General features: G+C 41.9%; 1 protein-coding gene and 1 long non-coding RNA gene across 3 annotated transcripts in view; one reads left to right on the top strand and one right to left on the bottom strand.

The window, feature by feature from the left end:
- LOC311113720 (uncharacterized protein) overlaps positions 1-11368 on the bottom strand; it is a 40786-nt gene extending 29418 nt beyond the window's left edge. The window contains exons 1-4 of the mRNA XM_084157027.1: positions 11283-11368; positions 3518-3647; positions 2644-2799; positions 2371-2508 (exon numbers count right to left, since the gene is read on the bottom strand). Of these exons, the coding sequence (XP_084013153.1) occupies positions 2371-2508; positions 2644-2799; positions 3518-3647 (424 nt within the window). The 5' untranslated portion in view covers positions 11283-11368. The remainder of the gene's footprint in view (positions 1-2370; positions 2509-2643; positions 2800-3517; positions 3648-11282) is intronic.
- A 3328-nt stretch (positions 11369-14696) lies between these two features.
- LOC311113721 lies at positions 14697-20569 on the top strand. 2 transcript variants are annotated; one of them, XR_014611026.1, is made up of 3 exons: positions 14697-14893; positions 15419-15548; positions 20227-20569. It is a non-coding gene; the product is annotated as an uncharacterized lncRNA (long non-coding RNA). The 2 variants fall into 2 exon arrangements; XR_014611027.1 differs by lacking the exon at positions 20227-20569 and adding an exon at positions 18246-18392.
- The last annotated feature ends 402 nt before the right edge of the window (positions 20570-20971 follow it).

Raw genomic sequence — 20971 nt, 5'->3', positions numbered from 1 at the left:
TTTCCTCCAGCATCTTCACAAGGTCCTTTGCTGTTGTTCTGGGATTGATTTGCACTATTCGCACCAAAGTACTTTCATCTCTAGGAGACAGAACGCGTCTCCACCTGAGTGGTATGACGGCTGCGTGGTCCCATGGTGTTTATACTTGCGTACTATTGTTTGTACAGATGAACGTGGTAGCTTCAGGCGTTTGGAAATTGCTCCTAAGGATGAACCAGACTTGTGGAGGTCTACAATTTATTTTCTGAGGTCTTGGCTGATTTCTTTTGATTTTCCCATGATGTCAAGCAAAGAGGCACTGAGTTTGAAGGTAGGCCTTGAAATACATCCACAGGTACACCTCCAATTGACTCAAATGATGACAATTAGCCTATCAGAAGCTTCTAAAGCCATGACATCATTTTCTGGAATTTTCCAAGCTGTTTAAAGGCACAGTCAACTTAGTGTATGTAAACTTCTGAGCCACTGGAATTGTGATACAGTGAATTATAAGTGAAATAATCTGTCTGTAAACAATTGTTGGAAAAATTACTTGTGTCATGCACAAAGTAGATAACCGACTTGCCAAAACTATAGTTTGTTAACAAGAAATTTGTGGAGTGGTTGAAAAACGAGTTTTAATGACTCCAACCTAAGTGTATGTAAACTTCCGACTTCAACTGTATATAGACTATATATCAGGGTTTCCGTTAGGAAATTTGGCACTGGACAAGTGACTGGGAAGATATACATTTATCAGACATTTGAGAAATGTACCCTCATTCATTTGCTTTGAGTGCGTAACCAATTAGGGCATCCACCCCACATAGCCAGCACCATCAATAAACAAAGGATATTGGCCAAATGAGCCACATTTACCTACCCTTAAAAACAGCCTATAACAAATTACAAAAACTATATTCCTTATGTTTCAATATGTAGCATATACAAAACTTTATAGCCTATTGTTTTATTGGTTTTTACTTTCCCAAAATAATTATTGTCCAGCTCATGGTTCAGCTGTCAGAGATTTTAGCTTAAACGCATCAGGGCATTGCATGCATAGGCCTATAGGCTTAGGCGTCCACTGTATGATATTAATAATAACAAAATATAAAGGAAGCTAAGGCATAGCCCCATTTTACTTATATTATGTAAATGACATAGAATTTCATGAAATATGTTTATAAATGGCAAAACAAAGTCCAATCCCTGCTAAAAACGTGTCTGCTCAACAGTGGAAGCTAAATAGCCCCATAACATCAGAGATCCACCACCATATTTTACATTAGGTATGGGGTTATTTTCTGCTCATACATTCTCATTTCAACGCCAAACCCACCACTGGTGTGTGTGGCGAAATAGCTCTATTTTCATGTCATCTGACCAAGGCACAGGTTCCAATCCAAGTGCTAGTGCTGTTTAGCAAACTCCAGGTGTTTACATTTGTTGGATGACATGAAAATAGAGCTATTTTGCCACACACACCAGTGGTGGGTTTGGGATTGAAATGAGAATGCATGAGCAGAAAATAACCTCATACCTGCTGTAAAATATGGTGGTGGATCTTTGATGTTATGGGGCTATTTAGTTTCCACTGGTCCTGGGGCCCTTGTTAAGGTCAACGGCATCATGAACTTTACCCAGCTGCTCTACTCAACAGTAACTGCCACTACTGTAAGACCCACTTCTAACACAGTCACTCCTACTACTACTAGTACCAAGGTCCCGTGTGGCTCAGTTGGTAGAGCATGGTACTTGCAACGGCAGGGTTGTGGGTTTGATTCCCACGGGGGACCAGTACGAAAATGTAGGCACTCACTACTGTAAGTTGCTCTGGATAAGAGTGTCTGCTAAATTACACAAATGTAAAGGTACTACTTCTGGGTTACAGTCACTGAAGGCTACTATCCCATTGCAGATGGAATTAGTTGTTATCTAAATCTGGTACTACACAATTTCACGTAATTTATTTTTTTGTCATTTTAGCAGACGCTCTTATCCAGAGCGACTTACAGGTAGTGAGTGCATAATTATTTATTTTTTTCATACTGGCCCCCCGTGGGAATCGAACCCACAACTCTGGCGTTGCAAGCACCATGCTCTACCAACTGAGCTACAGGAGGCCTTACTGAGACTTTTTTTGTCCCTGTTCAAATAAACCTAATTAACATTTATAATACAGTCACTATTATACTAGCCTCAAATTTTCAACACTAGCCTCTAACAATTTAAACTTCTAAACTACTTCAACTAACATAAAATACTTATGGACAGCTGAAGCAAGTCACAACATTTTTCTATATGAAAAAACACCCTTTTTAGTCATGAATGTGAATGTGTTTTCATAATGGGGTATTTAAAAAAGCATACTATATCTGGCATACTTACATGTGTTGAAGAAAGGATCATCAGTTAAAGGCATTCCCTCAATGGTGTAGAGGCACACGGCTTTGGAATTCCCAATGGCCTCTTGGTGACAAATCCTTAGCATCAGATCTTCAACTGTGTTTTGGGCAGGATCCATGTCTGCATTCAAAATATAGTCAAACATGAGGCATGCCACAAAGGGGGGCGTAATGACTATTAGTGATTTGATGGTTTTAGAATCCTTTTGAATAAAATGCTCTCCTCTTTCCTATAAGACCTACTGCTATGTCTCACCTCTGATGTCTTTTGGCTCAGGACAGTGGGGGTATGTGTACCGCAGATGGAAAGACTCCATTGATTTCTGTACAGGCATCGCTTGTTGTGGCGCTCTGAGTCGTTGGATGAAATCTTTCATTTTTTCAAAGCGATTCTTTTCTACTTGACTGAAATCTGTTATAACAAAAATTACTTGGCAATAAGGTTATGAAACCGACACAAAATAGCAAAAACATAAATACTGTAACCACAGCCCCTTTTGGACCAGCCATGCAGCTTTCTAATAACCCCATTGTATGCTGATGTGTGCCCCACAATGACAAATAAGTTCAACCAAACAAGTGCAAAATGAATGGGGCCCAATAGTACAAGAACCATTTTTTACATGTTATGACTAAATGAAACATTGTCACAATGTCAAACCTATATCTTATTATTCGGATTGAGGCCATAAAAACTAGGACTTCATTTTTTAAAGTGAAATATCCATTGACCCCCTATTCATCTTGTACTTTGTGATGCACCCTTTACTGCCAGTTTTTAGTATATTATATATTAATATCTTATTAATTTATTATTATATAATTCATTCATTCTGTTGCAGCGATACATTCACAATGAAACCAAAACTGTGATTAATCTGATTTTCACCAGTAGGTTAGTCAGCTTGATAGCAACTAGCTATTGTAGGCCAACTACATCAGACATGCAATAAAAACAGGTTGAGACTGATTGTGTGTTAGCATTTTTGTCTATAATGACATGGGTTGGTATAAGAATAAATCACTCTTGGCTATGATGTTAAATGGAACCTGATTCAAGGCTCATCTAACTAAGAACTACACAGTGTCAATATGGTGTCATTGAGTCAGTTACATGTCTGTGACCTTACTCATTTTGTCTAAATCTTCACCATTTACGCCATCAATGAAATCTCTCTCATCTTGGACACCCAAAGTGAGGAATTGATTGTAGTAGGACTCCAGTCTGTGCTCCGCGAGAAGATTGAATATCTTATCCATCTAGAACAAAATACATGTAAAACATTATTATTAATAGTGGGCACCAACATCGATAATTCGATTTGATATCGATATGAGTAAAGCATATCTTAATATCAGTTTATCCTTGCTGTTAACCTACACTATTATGTAAAAAAGCCTAGATTACTGTTTTTGTAAACACAAAACCCTCTCACAGGCTCTCAACTTTATAGCATACTTAAAGAATCCTTAATTGGTGAAACTGCCACGTTCGTTTGGGATATTACAACAAAAAAGTTACTGCAAACAACGAACACTGTTTTTTCCCCTCAGACATCTTGGCACGCGCGATAGAACAGCAGAATATGTACTGCACATTTTGCTTGCCACGCTGCAGGACGCTCCTCTCATCCGTTTCATCAACAACACAAAAACGATAACAAAGGCGCTGTGGTGAACAGTGGCGCTGTTTCCCCAAATGTGGATTTGATCTTTAACTGCTTGCTGATGGGTAGGTTAGGTTAGGCCTGTGGTGTAGCTGTTCTTAGTAATAAGAGGGATAGTTTATTTACATTCTGTCCTGTACTCTTACATTGTATATCCTGTATCTTCTTACATAAGGGCAGGGCCGGCTTTAACCTTTTGGGGGCCCTAAGCGAGATTTGGTTGGTGGGGCCCCCTTCTTGACGGCAGAGAGGAAAATATACGTTTTAAAGAAATGTATTCATAGAAAGAGCTATGGATACAAGGACTAACCATCCATGATATCAAAATTATAGTTTTAACCATGTTTTGAGGATACAAACATTGCAGAAAAACAAGCTAATATGTTCGGTTCTGATAGGGTACCACAGTTGAACTAAGCTCATGAGGAATTTATAAGTTATATTCTTCAAGAATAAATGGGGTACATATAATAAATATATAAGTCCAAAAATGAATGTAGCAACTGCTGACTGCTCCTTTAAAGTTAGTTTCCTGCAATTCTCCACATGTTTGCCATGGGGTGTATATATATTTTTGCAGTTTTAAAACAAGTTTTCTGCTGTTCTACACATTTTGGCATGGGGCGGAGAGCAAATTTTGAAATGTTATAACACATTTCATGCAATTCTACTCATTTTGCCATTGGGCAGAGATACATATTTTCAGTTTTAAAGAAAATGTCCTGCTATTCTACCCATTTTGCCATGGGGTGGAGAGAAATGTTTGCAGTTTCAATTGGGGGGAAGGACAGAAAGATATTGTCAAATATTTTATTATCTTTCTGACCCGGAAAAAAACCATTAAGTGTATGAAAAAATTTAAATAAACATGTTACCAAGAAAAAAAGGTGAAAAATATTGTTATTTATCTTTTATTGTAAGTACAAAAGTGTCCTCTGTAGTGGTCATTAGGAAGTAAATATGAAAACATTTACATTACAGTCGATGGGTACTGTAGGTAAAAGACATAGTTGCAGCATCCGGGTGTCCACTACAGAGGACATTTCTTGGTAACCTCTTATTTAGCTTTTATTTAATGTGAAATCATTTTTACACAATGATAATTAATAATTACACACACTTCTTTTCAAATTTCCATAAAATGTGTTTTGATGGCAGAATTTTTTTTAAGAACCAGGAAGATTAAGTTGTCAAGGTCACACCCCCCACACATGTGATATTATTGAAAAGCCCAGAATGTCCTCTCAAAGGGACAACAGGACTTAATCCAGTGGCTTGTATGGCCTCAGAGATATGGACCAATAACTGATGTGTCACGCCCTGGCTCTGGGGACTCTTAAATGTTGAGCCAGGGTGTGGATTTTTCTATGTTTAGTTTTCTATGTTTTTTGTTCTAGATCGTTTAGATCTATGTTGGCCAGGGTGGTTCCCAATCAGAGGCAGCTGTAGCTCGTTGTCTCTGATTGGGGACCATACTTAGGCAGCCTGTTGGTACCAGTTAGTTTGTGGGATCTTGATCCGTAAAGGTTTGGTGTGTGTAACCTCAGGACTTCACGTATCGTTTCGTTTTGTTGTTTTGTTCGTGTGTTGAGTACAAATAAAGATGTACGCTTATCACGCTGCGCCTTGGTTCCACGAGTCATCAGTCAACGTGCGTGACAGAAGATCCCACCAAAAAAGGACCAAGCAGCGTGTCCAGGAACAGACAGCCTGGACTTGGGAGGAGATCCTGGACGGGAAGGGATCCTGGACTTGGGAAGAGATTCAGGCCGGAATGGATCGCCGTCCTTGGGAGGAGACTGTGGAGGCGCGCTACAGAGAGGAGCAGCGGCATCGCAGAGGGTACCAGCCGAGGAGGAAGCCCGAGAGACAGCCCCAATAAAAAAAATTTGGGGGGCTAAAAGGGTGGTTGGCGGAGCCTAGAGTTAGAGCAGAGCCAACTCCCCGTACTCAGGCTAGGAAGCGTGAGACTGGGCAGGCTCCGTGTTATGCGGAGCCACGTACTGTGCCGCGAGTGTTCCGGCACAGTCCTGTACGTCCAGTGCTAGCACCACGCACGTGTCGTGCTAAGATGGGCATGCAGCCAGGACGGGGTGTGCCGGCTCAACGCTCGTGGCCTCCAGTACGCCTCCTCGGTCCCGTATATCCTGCGCCAGTGCCACGTGCTGTAGCGCCAGTACGAGTGCACAGCCCTGTACGTCCTGTGCTGATGCCTCACACATATTGTGTGGAAATAGGCATTCAGCCAGGACAGGCAGACCTCCAGTCCGCCTCCACAGTCCGGCCCGGCCCGTTCCGGCTCCCCGCACCAAGCCAGTGGTGCGTGTTCCCAGTCCAGCCCGGCCTGTTCCTTCTCCCCGCACCAAGCCAGTGGTGCGTGTTCCCAGTCCAGCCCGGCCTGTTCCTGTCCCTCGCCCCAAGCCAGTGGTGCACGTCGCCAGCCCGGTCCGGCCTGTTCCTGTCCCTCGCACCAAGCCAGTGGTGCGCGTCGCCAGCCCGGTCCGGCCTGTTCCTGTCCCTCGCACCAAGCCAGTGGTGCGCGTCGCCAGCCCGGTCCGGCCTGTTCCTGTCCCTCGCACCAAGCCAGTGGTGCGCGTCGCCAGCCCAGTCCGGCCTGTTCCTGCTCCCCGCACCAAGCCAGTGGTGCGCGTCGCCAGCCCGGTCCGGCCTGTTCCTTCCCTCCGCACCAAGCCAGTGGTGCGTGTCGCCAGCCCGGTCCGGCCTGTTCCTGCTCCCCGCACCAAGCCTGTGGTGCGCGTCATCAGCCCGGTCCGGCCCGTTCCTGCTCCCCGCACCAAGCCAGTGGTGCGCGTCGCCAGCCCGATCCGGCCCGTTCCTGCTCCCCGCACCAAGCCTGTGGTGCGCGTCGTCAGCCCGGTCCGGCCCGTTCCTGCTCCCCGCACCAAGCCAGTGGTACGCGTCGTCAGCCCGGTCCGGCCCGTTCCTGCTCCCCGCGCCAAGCCAGTGGTGCGTGTGTCCAGTCCGGCACGGCCCGTGCCTGTTCCACCGGTGCCTTGTCCGGCACCGGTCAGCTGCTCCACTCCAGAGTCAGAGCAATCCGCTCCACCGGGGTCCGGTCCAACTCCAGTCAGCGGATCCACTCCGGAGCCAGCGGCTCCAGTCCGGAGCCGGTAAGGTTTGGTCCACCGTCGTCGGGTCCAGCTCCAGTCAGCGGGACCAGACCAGGGGCGCAACGGGGAGGTGGAGAAAAGGTGGTGGTCACGCCCGGAGCCGGATCCGCCTCCGAGGCGGAATGCCCACCCGGCCCCTACCCTTTTGTGTTTTTGTGGCGCGGTCGCAGTCTGCGCCTTTGGGGGGGGGGGGTACTGTCACACCCTGGCTCTGGGGACTCTTAAATGTTGAGCCAGGGTGTGGATTTTTCTATGTTTAGTTTTCTATGTTTTTTGTTCTAGATCGTTTAGATCTATGTTGGCCAGGGTGGTTCCCAATCAGAGGCAGCTGTAGCTCGTTGTCTCTGATTGGGGACCATACTTAGGCAGCCTGTTGGCACCAGTTAGTTTGTGGGATCTTGATCCGTAAAGGTTTGGTGTGTGTAACCTCAGGACTTCACGTATCGTTTCGTTTTGTTGTTTTGTTCGTGTGTTGTGTATCAATAAAGATGTACGCTTATCACGCTGCGCCTTGGTTCCACGAGTCATCAGTCAACGTGCGTGACATGATGTCCACAGGACAAAAATGAATTGCTGGGTCTCAGGTAGGGCTGTGGCGGTCATAAAATTTTGTCAGCCGGTTATTGTCATGCAAAAGATTGCCGGTCTCACGGTAATTGACCGTTAATTAACATAAACAAGTTTAGCATCTCCAGGCCTCCATGCATACAAGCCGCTGATGCGCGCCTTTGGAACATCTACATTTAAAAAAGTATAATAAATCAATTTAATATGCACCATCACAATAAATACATTATTTATTTTAGTCAGGTCTAAAGTAACATTATGATATGAAGATAATGTATTTCAGAAGAACAGAATATGAGTTGGCCTACTGTATGTTATCTGGCTATGCTCCATGCCATAGGCTGTAGGCTTGTTCATTTAGCTGACAAGATATGCTTATAAGTCCCGTGCCATTATTTTATATGATATGATTTTATAGTAAGAAGAATATAATAGAATTTAGCTGAATAAAATAGTAAGGGTATTTTTCCCATTCCGGAGCGAGTGCACATATGAAGTGGCTATGTTGAGCATTGTCACGCCCTGACCTTGAGAGGTCTGTTGTCTTTAGTTGGTTTAGTCAGGGCGTGAGATTCCATGCAGGAAATTCTATGTTTGTGGTCGGTGAGTTTGGCTTGTTAGTGTATAGCTTTCCGACGTCACGTTTCATTGCCTTTTGTTGTTTTTGTATGTTTATTCAGTTTAATAAACATGTATGCATTTCACGCTCGTTTTTCAACCACTCCACAAATTTCTTTTTAACAAACTATAGTTTTGGCAGGTCGGTTAGGACATCTACTTTGTGCATGACACAAGTAATTTTTCCAACAATTGTTTACAGACAGATTATTTCACTTATAATTCACTGTATCACAATTCCAGTGGGTCAGAAGTTTACATACACTAAGTTGACTGTGCCTTTAAACAGCTTGGAACATTCCAGAAAATGATGTCATGGCTTTAGAAGCTTCTGATAGGCTAATTGACATCATTTGAGTCAATTGGAGGTGTACCTGTGGATGTATTTCAAGGCCTACCTTCAAACTCAGTGCCTCTTTGCTTGACATCATGGGAAAATCAAAAGAAATCAGCCAAGACCTTAGAAAAGAAATTGTAGACCTCCACAAGTCTGGTTCATCCTTGGGAGCAATTTCCAAACGCCTGAAGGTACCACGTTCATCTGTACATCAATAGTACGCAAGTATAAACACCATGGGACCACGCAGCCATCATACCGCTCAGGAAGGAGACGCGTTCTGTCTCCTAGAGAAGAACGTACTTTGGTGCAAAAAGTGCAAATCAATCCCAGAACAACAGCAAAGGACCTTGTGAAGATGCTGGAGGAAACAGGTACAAAAGTATCTATATCCACAGTAAAACGAGTCCTATATTGACATAACCTGAAAGGCCGCTCAGCAAGGAAGAAGCCTCTGCTCCAAAACCGCCATAAAAAAAGCCAGACTACGATTTGCAACTGCACATGGGGACAAAGGTCATACTTTTTGGAGAAATGTCCTCTGGTCTGATGAAACAAAAATAGAACTGTTTGGCCATAATGACCATCGTTATGTATGGAGGAAAAAGGGGAAGACTTGCAAGCCGAAGAACACCATCCCAACCGTGAAGCACGGGGTGGCAGCATCATGCTGTGGGGGTGCTTTGCTGCAGGAGGGACTGGTGCAATTCACAAAATAGTTGGCATCATGAGGAAGGAAAATTATGTGGACATCAGTCAGGAAGTTAAAGCTTGGTCGCAAATGGGTCTTCCAAATGGACAATGACCCCAAGCATACTTCCAAAGTTGTGGAAAAATGGCTTAAAGACAACAAAGTCAAGGTATTGGAGTGGCCATCATAAAGCCCTGACCTCAATCCTGTAGAAAATGTGTGGGCAGAACTGAAAAAGCGTGTGCGAGCAAGGAGGCCTACAATCCTGACTCAGTTACACCAGCTCTGTCAGGAGGAATGGGCCAAAATTCACCCAACTTATTGTGGGAAGCTTGTGGAAGGTTACCTGAAACGTTTGACCCAAGTTAAACAATTTAAAGGCAATGCTACCAAATACTAATTGAGTGTATGTAAACTTCTGACCCACTGGGAATGTGATGAAAGAAATAAAAGCTGAAATAAATCATTCTCTCTACTATTATTCTGACATTTCACATTCTTAAAATAAAGTGGTGATCCTAACTGACTTAAGACAGTTAATTTTTACTAGGATTAAATGTCAGGAATTCATCAAAACATATATGGGCTGCATGACGCAACTATATGCTATTGATGATTTGAGAAAGTAGCAAAACAAACTTGCACTGTGTTCCTTGCCTCAGGCTGCACAGCTGTTCTCTCATCAAGTGATCATATTTTCACCCATCAGACTATTCTCAATTGAATCTTGTCTTTACTAATATGTTAAATTAGTTTTGATTTAGAATGGCCCATTATCAAATGGGCAGGAACAGGGACAGGGGAACACATAAATGTAATCCGTATGCACTCGAATAGCGAATGGAGGCCGAACGCTTTCCCGCTGGTCCATTTTTCAATGATGTCGGGTAGGCTACTTCGATTTGATAGCGGAGCTGTGCTTAATATGAGCAGCCGAGACATAAATATAAGAACACTTATTTCACTCCACGCATCAACCACTGTTTGAGGAGCATGCTCTCGCTGCACAACAGGTGATATTCCGAATAAATAAGAATTTGTTCTTAACTGATTTGCCTAATTAAATAAAGGTTAAAAAAAATAAACATGCCGGATAAAAAATGTCACAACGGGCCTGATGGAAATAACACATTTGTCTGTAAACTCTTTTTATGTCTGTAAAAGTAATTATGCGAGAAATGGTGGCTTTTATGAGCAAATATTGATATAATAACCATTATATCAAAGTAAACTTGGAGTCACGTGATGACATGTTGTGTGGTCCTCCCACTAAGACTCAGGAAAGTATGCAGTTTACTAGGCTACAGATGAAATAAGTTATGATGAACTTCACAGCGTGGTGAAAGTACAATGTGATGAGCTCGAGCTCCTTTCCAATAAATATCGAGGGTCTTATTCTGGTGACATGATGATCGATGCTTGGCTGCCGTTTGACAAATAAAAATTATATCGCAATTATCCATAATAATCTCATAATGTAGCTAGCCTACCCGCACTGTATCTGTGAGCTGTTGGCTAGAGCGCAGGTGTCAATACCAGAGTGGGCACATTCACTATATAACCCAACATTTATTGTGACAAAATCATCAGTAGAGTTGAAAATGCGATGGAAACCCATTTACCTATGTATTGCCTAAGTCTGGAATACTGGAATTCAATTGAAAGATTATCTTCCTTCTACTTCTCGTTCTACAACTTAACCTTTTTAAAGTTATTTTTTTTAGCTATTTTGAATAATAAACAGTTATACAATTTTTAAAAGATCGTTGCATGTTGCCCGTGCGTCTGCTCTAATGTTACGTTTCGGTCTCTATTTTTCTTTAAAATGTGATACAGGTGCTATACATGTGTGTTTCATACTTCATGTAAAAAAGAAAACGTTACCTTGGTGGATGGATGTTGCTCCACTGGCAGTGCTGAGTTGCTCTGACTTTTCAGATTCTGTTTACACCCTTACATCTGTTGCACATTTCTTTTGAAAGGGTGCAGCTAGATGGAAATGAAACCAATGTTCCTGGGTTGTATTCAATAGACACCAAACAAAAGCAAACGGGACAAAACCGTGAGGGACCTACCTGAATTTGTCCAATAAGAATCACTTGTTTTCATTTTCAGTTGCAAACTGTTTTGCTACGATGTGCACTAATGAATATGACCCAGCAATGTTTGTAATATGAAAGTGAAAGTGTTTTGTGCCATTATGGAAAACACCCCATGCATTTTTCTTAATTGTGTGTAATCAAACCCCTATTGTATTTGGTGGCCTAGATATTGATTTCTCAGCAAATGTGGCATTATGCAGAGATGGGCAGTATTTCTGTTACACTATATAATTACTTTAGAGTATTTTGTATTTGAAAGGCCTGAAAAAATCATGTTATTTGTAAGAAGATTTGGGGTTCACAACTTTGTGGCCCCTATTGCTACCTCGTTGCTAGGTATTAACTTTCATTAGTTATACTCCTCAGTCAGTGGGCTTACTACACCTTTATGAAAACACATTCACATTCATGAATATTCTTGTGAATTATAAAATTCCTTTATACTATGTAGGTACATGCAGTTACAAAATACATTTTAGATACAAATACAGGGCTACACATTATATTTGCCTGTTGCAGGATATGTACTGTGTAGAAGTTACGTTCATTGGAAAGGAGTGGCAATTGTAATTTACTACAATATAATTTGAGGGAAAATGTCATGGAAGATCCCTTGTGTTGACAAGCATCTTATATTTTCAACCATTTTAGGCTTTATGAAAGACAGGCACATTGAAAATGGAAGTGCGCTTGTAACAAACAGATTATTGGCGGATAGGGCAGAGTCAACAAGGACTACGCCTGGGTACAAGGCCATGGAAACAGATCACGCTAGACAGAATTTTCAAAAATATATATTTTATTACACAGTTGTATAAAATTCCAATGAAACAAGGGGTTTAGCATGCAATAATATAGTTGCAAATCTTTGCTTCTTGCACCAGCTCAATAGATTACTCTGAGGTACTGACCTGTTGCACCCTCTACAACCACTTTATTATGATCTCCACACGGCACAGCCAAAAGAGGACTGTCCACCCCTCAGAGCCTGGTTCCTCTCTAGGTTTCTTCCTGGGTTCCTGCCTTTCTAGGGAGTTTTTCCTAGCCACCGTGCTTCTACATCTGCATTGCTTGCTGTTTGGGGTTTTAGGCTGGGTTTCTGTATAGCACTTTGTGACATCTGCTGATGTAAAAAGGGCTTTATAAATACATTTGATTGAAATTTGATTGACTACAACAGTAGCTTTATTAAAGAAGTGAAGTTGCAGATTAAATACGCACCAAAAGTCAATGATGGCGCCGGAGGAGATGGCTGCCGTTTTACGGCCCTCTAGGGAGGAGGTCAGAGACCTGGTCGTGTGGTGCCAGGATAACAACCTCTCCCTCAACGTGAACAAGACAAAGGAGATGATTGTGGACTACATGAAAAAAAAGAGGACTGATCACGCCCCCATTCTCATCGACAGGGCTGTAGAGGAACAGGTTGAGAGCTTCAAGTTTCTTGGTGTCCACATCATCAACAAACTATCATGGTCCAAACACACCAAGACAGTCGTGAAGAGGGCACGACAAAGCCAATTCCCCCTCAGGAGACTGAATAGATTTGGCATGGGTCCTCAGATCCTCAAAACATTATACAGCTGCACCATCGAGAGCATCCTGACTGGTTGCATCACCGCCTGGTATGGCAACTGCTCGGCCTCCGTCCGCAAGGCACTACAGAGGGTAGTGCGTACGGCCCAGTACATCACTGGGGCCAAGATTCCTGCCATCCAGGACCTCTATACCAGGCGGTGTCAGATGAAGGCCCTAAAAATAGTCAAAGACTCCAGCCACCCTAGTCATAGATTGTTCTCTCTGCTACCGCACGGCAAGCGGTACCAGAGCGCCAAGTCTAGGTCCAAAAGGCTTCTTAACAGCTTCTACCCCCAAGCCATAAGACTCCTGAACAGCTAATCATGGCTACCCAGACTATTTGCATTGTCCCCCCCACCCCACCCCACCACCCCCTCTTTTACGCTGCTACTCTGTTTATTATCTATGCATAGTCACTTTAACTCTACCCACATGTACATATTACCTCAATTACCTCGACTAACCGGTGCCACCGCACAATGACTTTGTACCGCTACCCCCTGTATATAGCCTCCCTGCTGTTATTTTATTTTACTGCTGCTCTTTAATTATTTGTTATTTGTATTTTTTACTTACCTATTTTTTACTTAACACTTTATTTTTTTACTGCATTGTTGGTTAAGGGCTTTTAAGTAAGCATTTCACTGTAAGGTCTACACCGGTTGTATTCGGCGCATGTGGCAAATACAATTTTGATTTGATTTGAAAATTTGTGCGATATCACTGCACTCAGATTGTTCGTTTATACACAGCACAACAAATAGTGAGGAGTCACAAAAAGCTGGGTTAATTACTATAAGAGAGCTACAAGTGAGGCTACACATTGACTGAGACTCCAAGCAATGTACAACTTTAGCCTTCCCCTTCAAGACATATTAAAATACAAACAGTTCAATGAAAGGGTTGCACTTCACCTCGCTGGGCTCCAAGATGCCACTTCTAGAAACAAACAATACTTTACTTTAATATAGCTTACCGATGATCATCAACAATACACCAAAAAAACAACCTTACGGCAATGGCATGGTTGGAGTCCAGCAGCTACCTCTCCTCTCCCTGATCTGGCTTGCGCCCAGTGGTGTAAAGTACTTAAGTAAAAATACTTTAAAGTACTACTTAAGTAGTTTTTTGGGGGTATCTGTACTTTACTTTACTATTTATATTTTTGACAACTTTTACTTTTACTTCACTACATTCCTAAAGAAAAGAATGTACTTTTTACTCCATACATTTTCCCTGACACCCAAAAGTACTAGTTACATGTTGAATGCTTAGCAGGACAGGAAAATGGTCTAATTCACGCACTTATCAAGAGAACATCCCTGGTCATCCCTACTGCCTCTGATCTGGGAGACTCACTAAACACAAATGCTTCGTTTGTAAATTATGTCTGACTGTTGAAGTGTGCCCCTGGCTATCCAGAATTTTTTAAAACTTAATATAAGAAATTTTACTTATTTTAGCAATTACATTTACTTTTGATACTTAAGTATATTTAGAACCAAATACTTTTAGACTTTTACTCAAGTAGTATTTTACTGGGTGACTTTCACTTTTACTTGAGTAACTTTCTATTAAGAGATCTATACTTTTACTCAAGTATGACAATTGGGTACTTTTTCCACCACTGCTTGCGCCCAGACAAACTCTAACTGTAACAGGGAATATCCACCCGGTTACAAGTTTTATGTCATATTTACACCCAAGGAGAACTTGTAACAAGCCAAATGCCACAGCAAGAGTTGTGTTGATGAACAAGTGGAGGAGCTGACAAGAAAGTTGAAAGACGGGTGCACTTCCAGAGCGATAGCAAATCTGGTACGAAAAGGGGAGGTGAAATCAACTTTTGTATTTTGTGTTTTCTGTATTTTAAAATACTATATATTTGTAGGTAATGGTATTTTGTAGTTTATTTTGATAATTTGTTTGGGGAGTATTTTGTAACAAGATTAATTTTTATGTATCTTTCCCCTTCTTTGGCGCTTTGTCAAATGGTTGATACAAACTCAGAAAATGTTGCTGCTTTAAATATACTTTTTGAAGGTGTTCATTTCATGTTTTAAACAACATGGCAGCTTTGAACTTGCATGAGGCCATGACTTTATGCTGTATGTTCAGGCAATGTTTAGTCTTGGTCCGTGGTGGAAGAACGTCCTGTGTTTCACAGCTTGTCCTATAAAGCTTGTTTACCTTACCTTACGTCATACTGTTCTGTATCACTTACTTTAATTAAGTCAGTTGATAGTTATTCATATTGGCCTAAAGTTTGTCAGACCATGAAAAAAAGAAAGGAAGTATGACATTACATGTTTATTTGTCTTTCTGTCTTTTCCCGTCTGTCAGGTATATAGGCTGCAATGGACTCTGGCCTACTTTCACATGACCCAGCAATAGAAGCATGGTCTGCATCTGTATCCCCACCACAGTGCTTGGAGAAGGGGCTAGATTTCATCCAGAGGCCCCTGGCGTGGAGGTAAGCTGTTGACTACACTGGTGCAATACCGGGAACCACTTACAGTTGAAGTCGGAAGTTTACATAGGTTGGAGTCATTAAAACTTGTTTTTCAACCACTCCACACATTTCTTGTTAACAAACTATAGTTTTGTCAAGTTAGGACATCTACTTTGTGTATGACACAAGTAATTTTTCCAACAATTGTTTACAGACAGATTATTTCACTTATAATTCACTGTATCACAATTCCAGTGGGTCAGAAGTTTACATACACTAAATTGACTGTGCCTTTAAACAGCTTGGAAAACTCCAGAAAATGATGTAATGGCTTTAGAAGCTTCTGATAGGCTAATTGACATCATTTGAGTCAATTGGAGGTGTACCTGTGGATGTATTTCAAGGCCTACCTTCAAACTCAGTGCCTCTTTGCTTGACATCATGGGAAAATCAAAAGAAATCAGCCAAGACCTTAGAAAATAAATTGTAGACCTCCACAAATCTGGTTCATCATTGGGAGCAATTTCCAAACGCCTGAAGGTACCACGTTCATCTGTACATCAATAGTACGCAAGTATAAACACCATGGGACCACGCAGCCATCATACCGCTCAGGAAGGAGACGCATTCTGTCTCCTAGAGATGAACGTACTTTGGTGCAAAAAGTGCAAATCAATCCCAGAACAACAGCAAAGGACCTTGTGAAGATGCTGGAGGAAACAGGTACAAAAGTATCTATATCCACAGTAAAACGAGTCCTATATCGACATAACCTGAAAGGCCGCTCAGCAAGGAAGAAGCCACTGCTCCAAAACCACCATAAAAAAGCCAGACTACGATTTGCAACTGCACATGGGGACAAAGATCGTACTTTTTGGAGAAATGTCCTCTGATCTGATGAAACAAAAATAGAACTGTTTGGCCATAATGACCATTGTTATTTTTGGAGGAAAAAGGGGGGCTAGCAAGCCGAAGAACAGCATCCCAACCGTGAAGCACGGGAGTGGCGGCATCATGCTGTGGGGGTGCTTTGCTGCAGGAGGGACTGGTGCGCTTCACAAAATACTGTAGATGGCATCAAGAGGAAGGAAAATTATGTGGATATATTGAAGCAACATCTCGAGACATCAGTCAGGAAGTTAAAGCTTGGTCGCAAATGGGTCTTCCAAATGGACAATGACCCCAAGCATACTTCCAAAGTTGTGGCAAAATGGCTTAAGGACAACAAAGTCAAGGTATTGGAGTGGCCATCACAAAGCCCTGACCTCAATCCTATAGAAAGTTTGTGGGCAGAACTGAAAAAGCATGTGCGATCAAGGAGGCCTACAAACCTGACTCAGTTACACCAGCTCTGTCAAGAGGAATGGGCCAAAATTCACCCAACTTATTGTGGGAAGCTTGTGGAAGGGTACCCGAAATGTTTGACCCAAGTTAAACAATTTAAAGGCAATACTACCAAATACTAATTTAGTGTATGTAAACTTCTGATGCACTGGGAATGTGATGAAATAAATAAAAGCTTAAATAAATCATTCTCTCTACTATTATTCTGACATTTCACATTCTTAAAATAAAGTGGTGATCCTAACTGACCTAAGACAGGGAATTTTTACTAGGATTAAATGTCAGGAATTGTGAAAAACTGAGTTTAAATGTATTTGGCTAAGGTGTATGTAAACTTCAGACTTCAACTGTATACTGTCACCACCAAAGCACCTTTCCCAGAAATAGCTCAAGGTAAACACACACACGCACAGAAAAACACACCCACACACACACGCACACACACAAACACGAGTAAGTAAATATGCATGAGGACACAAAGCAAACGCACCCACTCCCCCGATAAAAACATACGTAAGCATACTGCACAAACATGGCAAATAATATGCTGAATACCTAAGCTGTCTATGTTTACTTGTCACTGTCTAGCTTGTTATGGCACTAGTATTTATAACAGGTAAACCATACAAAAAGTCTATGCCCAACTTTACATGTATTTCTGAGGGTGGCACAGCCTTGATACTCTCTCTGTGTGGCCTGTCTGTCTGTCTGTCTGTCTGTCTGTCTGTCTGTCTGTCTGTCTGTCTGTCTGTCTGTCTGTCTGTCTGTCTGTCTGTCTGTCTGTCTGTCTGTCTGTCTGTCTGTCTGTCTGTCTGTCTGCCTGCCTGTCTATTTGTTTGTCTGTTTGTCTGTCTGCCTGCCTAGCCTACCTATCTGTCCTTCATACACCTTGCAGGGGGTTAATGCCAGTCCCGCGCTCCTCTTGTTTAACTCATCATTTCAATAGCTATTCATTGAGTTTCATTACAACATTAGGCTGCTTAGAAAGCCATAAAAGACAATGGCCTCTCCTCTAGCCCCAGCTCAGATGGCCATTTTAATTGGTATTGACGCGTCAGGTTTTAAGGGGAGCTTTTTCGCCACGCTTAAAAGCCCATGTTCTACTGATTACCTAATTAAAACCCTGAGTGAGAGCTATCGATCGCAGCCAGAGAGAGAAAGAGGGAGCGTGAGAGAGAGGAATGGAGAGTGAGGGAGAGAGAGAGGGGGGTGAGTAAGAGGCATCTGTCTCTCAGCTTGAGTTGGCCTACAGACACACACACACACACACACACACACACACACACACAAACACACACACACACACACACAAACACACACACACTCCACCAGGCCTAAAAGTGTTAACAAGCCCCCTCTCTCTCTCGTCACCAGGCCAGATCCATACATCCCTCCAACTCTCCCATGTTTGAAAGAATTCTGGCTTTGTTTGTGATTAGCGGCAGTGAGGCCAAGGAGCCGAGGCACTCGTCAGGGAGAACCGTTGTGACCTCCACTTCGATCTCCTCCTCTACCTCTGCCAGTAATGGCTAGGTATATATAAGGTTTGTCCCAAATGGCACCCTATTCCCTATGTAGTGCACTACTTTTGACCAGGGCCTGTGCAGGAGTAGTGCGCTATATAGGGAATAGGATGCCATTTGGGATGCATCCTAGGTATATATAGGCAATGCCCACTAGGGCCAGAGAGGCCGGATCGCCAGATGGATGTTGATTATAGCCTTGGAGCTGGCTGGAGGCAGACAGGTAGCTATAGAGGTGTCAGATGTTGACGTTTATAGCACCAACGTTCTTTCCTTTTTATATCACTACCACTTTTCTGTAATGACACAGTATGATGTCATTGGGCCACACTGTCAGTCAGTGTTTGGTGTAAATGTCTAAAGGTATATGGACAAATAATAGGAATTTTCCATATGGTACATTTGCAATAAATGAAATACAAATACACAGTTCAATAAAGGTAATGTGCAGTGTTTAAATTCATTAAACTTAGCATTTCTTCAAACAGCTATTGGACTAGGTGTGTCAAACATTCAGCCCGCGGGGGGTTTGAGTAATATATATATTTACCACTGCGCCACCTCCCGAGTGGCGCAGTGGTCTAAGGCACTGCATCGCAGTGCTAGCTGTGCCACTAGAGATCCTGGTTCGAATCCAGGCTCTGTCGTAGCTGGCCGTGACCGGGAGACCCATGGGGCGGCGCACAATTGGCCCAGTGTCGTCTAGGGTAGGGTAGGGGAGGGAATGGCCGGCATGGATGTAGCTCAGTTGGTAGAGCATGGTGTTTGCAATGTCAGGGTTGTGGGTTCGATTCCCACAGGGGTATGAAAAAAAATTAAATAATGTATGCACTCACTAACTGTAAGTCGCTCTGGATAAGAGCGTCTGCTAAATGACGTTTTAAAAAATGATATATATATATATATATATATATATATATATATATATATATATACAGTGCCTTGCAAAAGTATTCAGACCCCTTGGATTTATTTACATTTTATTGTGTTACAAAGTGGGATTAAAATGTATTTAATTGCATTTTTTTGTCAACAATCTACTCAAAATACTCTGTAATGTAGTGGAAGGCAAGACTAAATTCATTCAGGAGTCAAAATTTGCTTAACAAATCACATCATAAGTTACATGGACTCACTCTGTGTGAAATAATAGGGGTTGACATGATTTCTGAATGACTAACCCTTCCTCTGTCCCCCATATATTCAACATCTGTAAGGTCCCTAAGTCAAGTATTGAATTTCAAGCACAGATTCAACTACAAAGATTTTTTTGAAAACCTCATGAAGAAGGGCAGTCATTGGTAGATGGGTAACAATAACAAATCAGACATTAGATATCTCTTTAAGCATGGTCAAGTTAATAATTATGCTGTGGATTATGTATTAAACCACCCAGACACATCAAAGATACAGTCGTCCTTCTAAACTGAGCTGCAGGATAGGAATGGAACTGCTCAGGGCTGTTACCATGATGCAATTGCTGATTTTAAAACAGTTACAGAGTTCAATGGCTGTGATGGGAGAAAACTGAGGATGCATCAACAACATTGTAGTGACTCCACAATAATGACCTAAATGACAGAGTGAAAAGAAGAATATAAGTATACAGAATAAAAATACTCAAAAACTTGCATCTTGTATTCAACAAGGCACTAAAGTAATACTGCAAAAAAAACAAGGCAAAGGAATACACTTTTTGGCTTAAATGCAAAGCGTTATGTTTGGGGCAAATCCAACACAACCCATCACTGCCTCCTTATTTTCAAGCATGGTGGTGGCTGCATCATGTTATGGGTATACGTGTCAACAGCAAATACTGGGATGTTTTTCAGGATAAAAAGAAACGGGATGAAGCTAAGCACAGGCACAATCCTAGAGGAAAACCTGCTTCAGTCTGCTTTACACCAGACACTGGGAGAGGAATTCACCTTTCAGCAGGACAATAACCTACAACACAGGGCCAAATCTACACTGGAGTTGCTTACCAAGAAGAGTGGCCGTGAGTGGCCAAGTTACAGTTTTGACTTAAATCTGCTTGTAAATCTATGGCAAGACTTGAAAATTGCTGTCTAGCCATGATCCCCAACATCTTGATAGCTTGAAGAATTAGAAAAAGAATAATGGGATAATATGTGTAAAGCTGTCATCAAGGCAAAGGGTGGCTATTTGAAGAATCTCCGATATAAAATATATTTTGATTTGTTTAACACTTTTTTGGTTACTACATGATTCTATATGCGTTATTTCATAGTTTTGATGTCTTCACTATTATTCTACAATGTAGAAAATAGAAAATAAAGAGAAACCCTTGAATGAGTAGGTGTTTCCAAACTTTTGACTGGTATTGTATATATTTTAGAAATCTTTTTGTTCTGGAAAAACGATCTCAATTGACATTGAAATGACTAAAACCAAATCGAAACTGTGTAAAAATTATAATGGACCTACATTTATAGTCTCTTCACTCTGTACAGCTTGCTAACAGTCATCGAAACAAACGCTAGACATACAGGGAGTATCGGAAATTCCAAAAGCAATGGATATTTTTTGCTAATTCTGACAGTGAGGTGAAGACCG

Source organism: Coregonus lavaretus (assembly GCF_964263955.1).
Source record: "Coregonus lavaretus genome assembly, chromosome: 40".
Classification (NCBI taxonomy): Eukaryota; Metazoa; Chordata; class Actinopteri; order Salmoniformes; family Salmonidae; genus Coregonus; species Coregonus lavaretus.
Note: the sequence above shows the minus strand (reverse complement) of the source record. Positions and strands in the feature narration are given on the sequence as shown.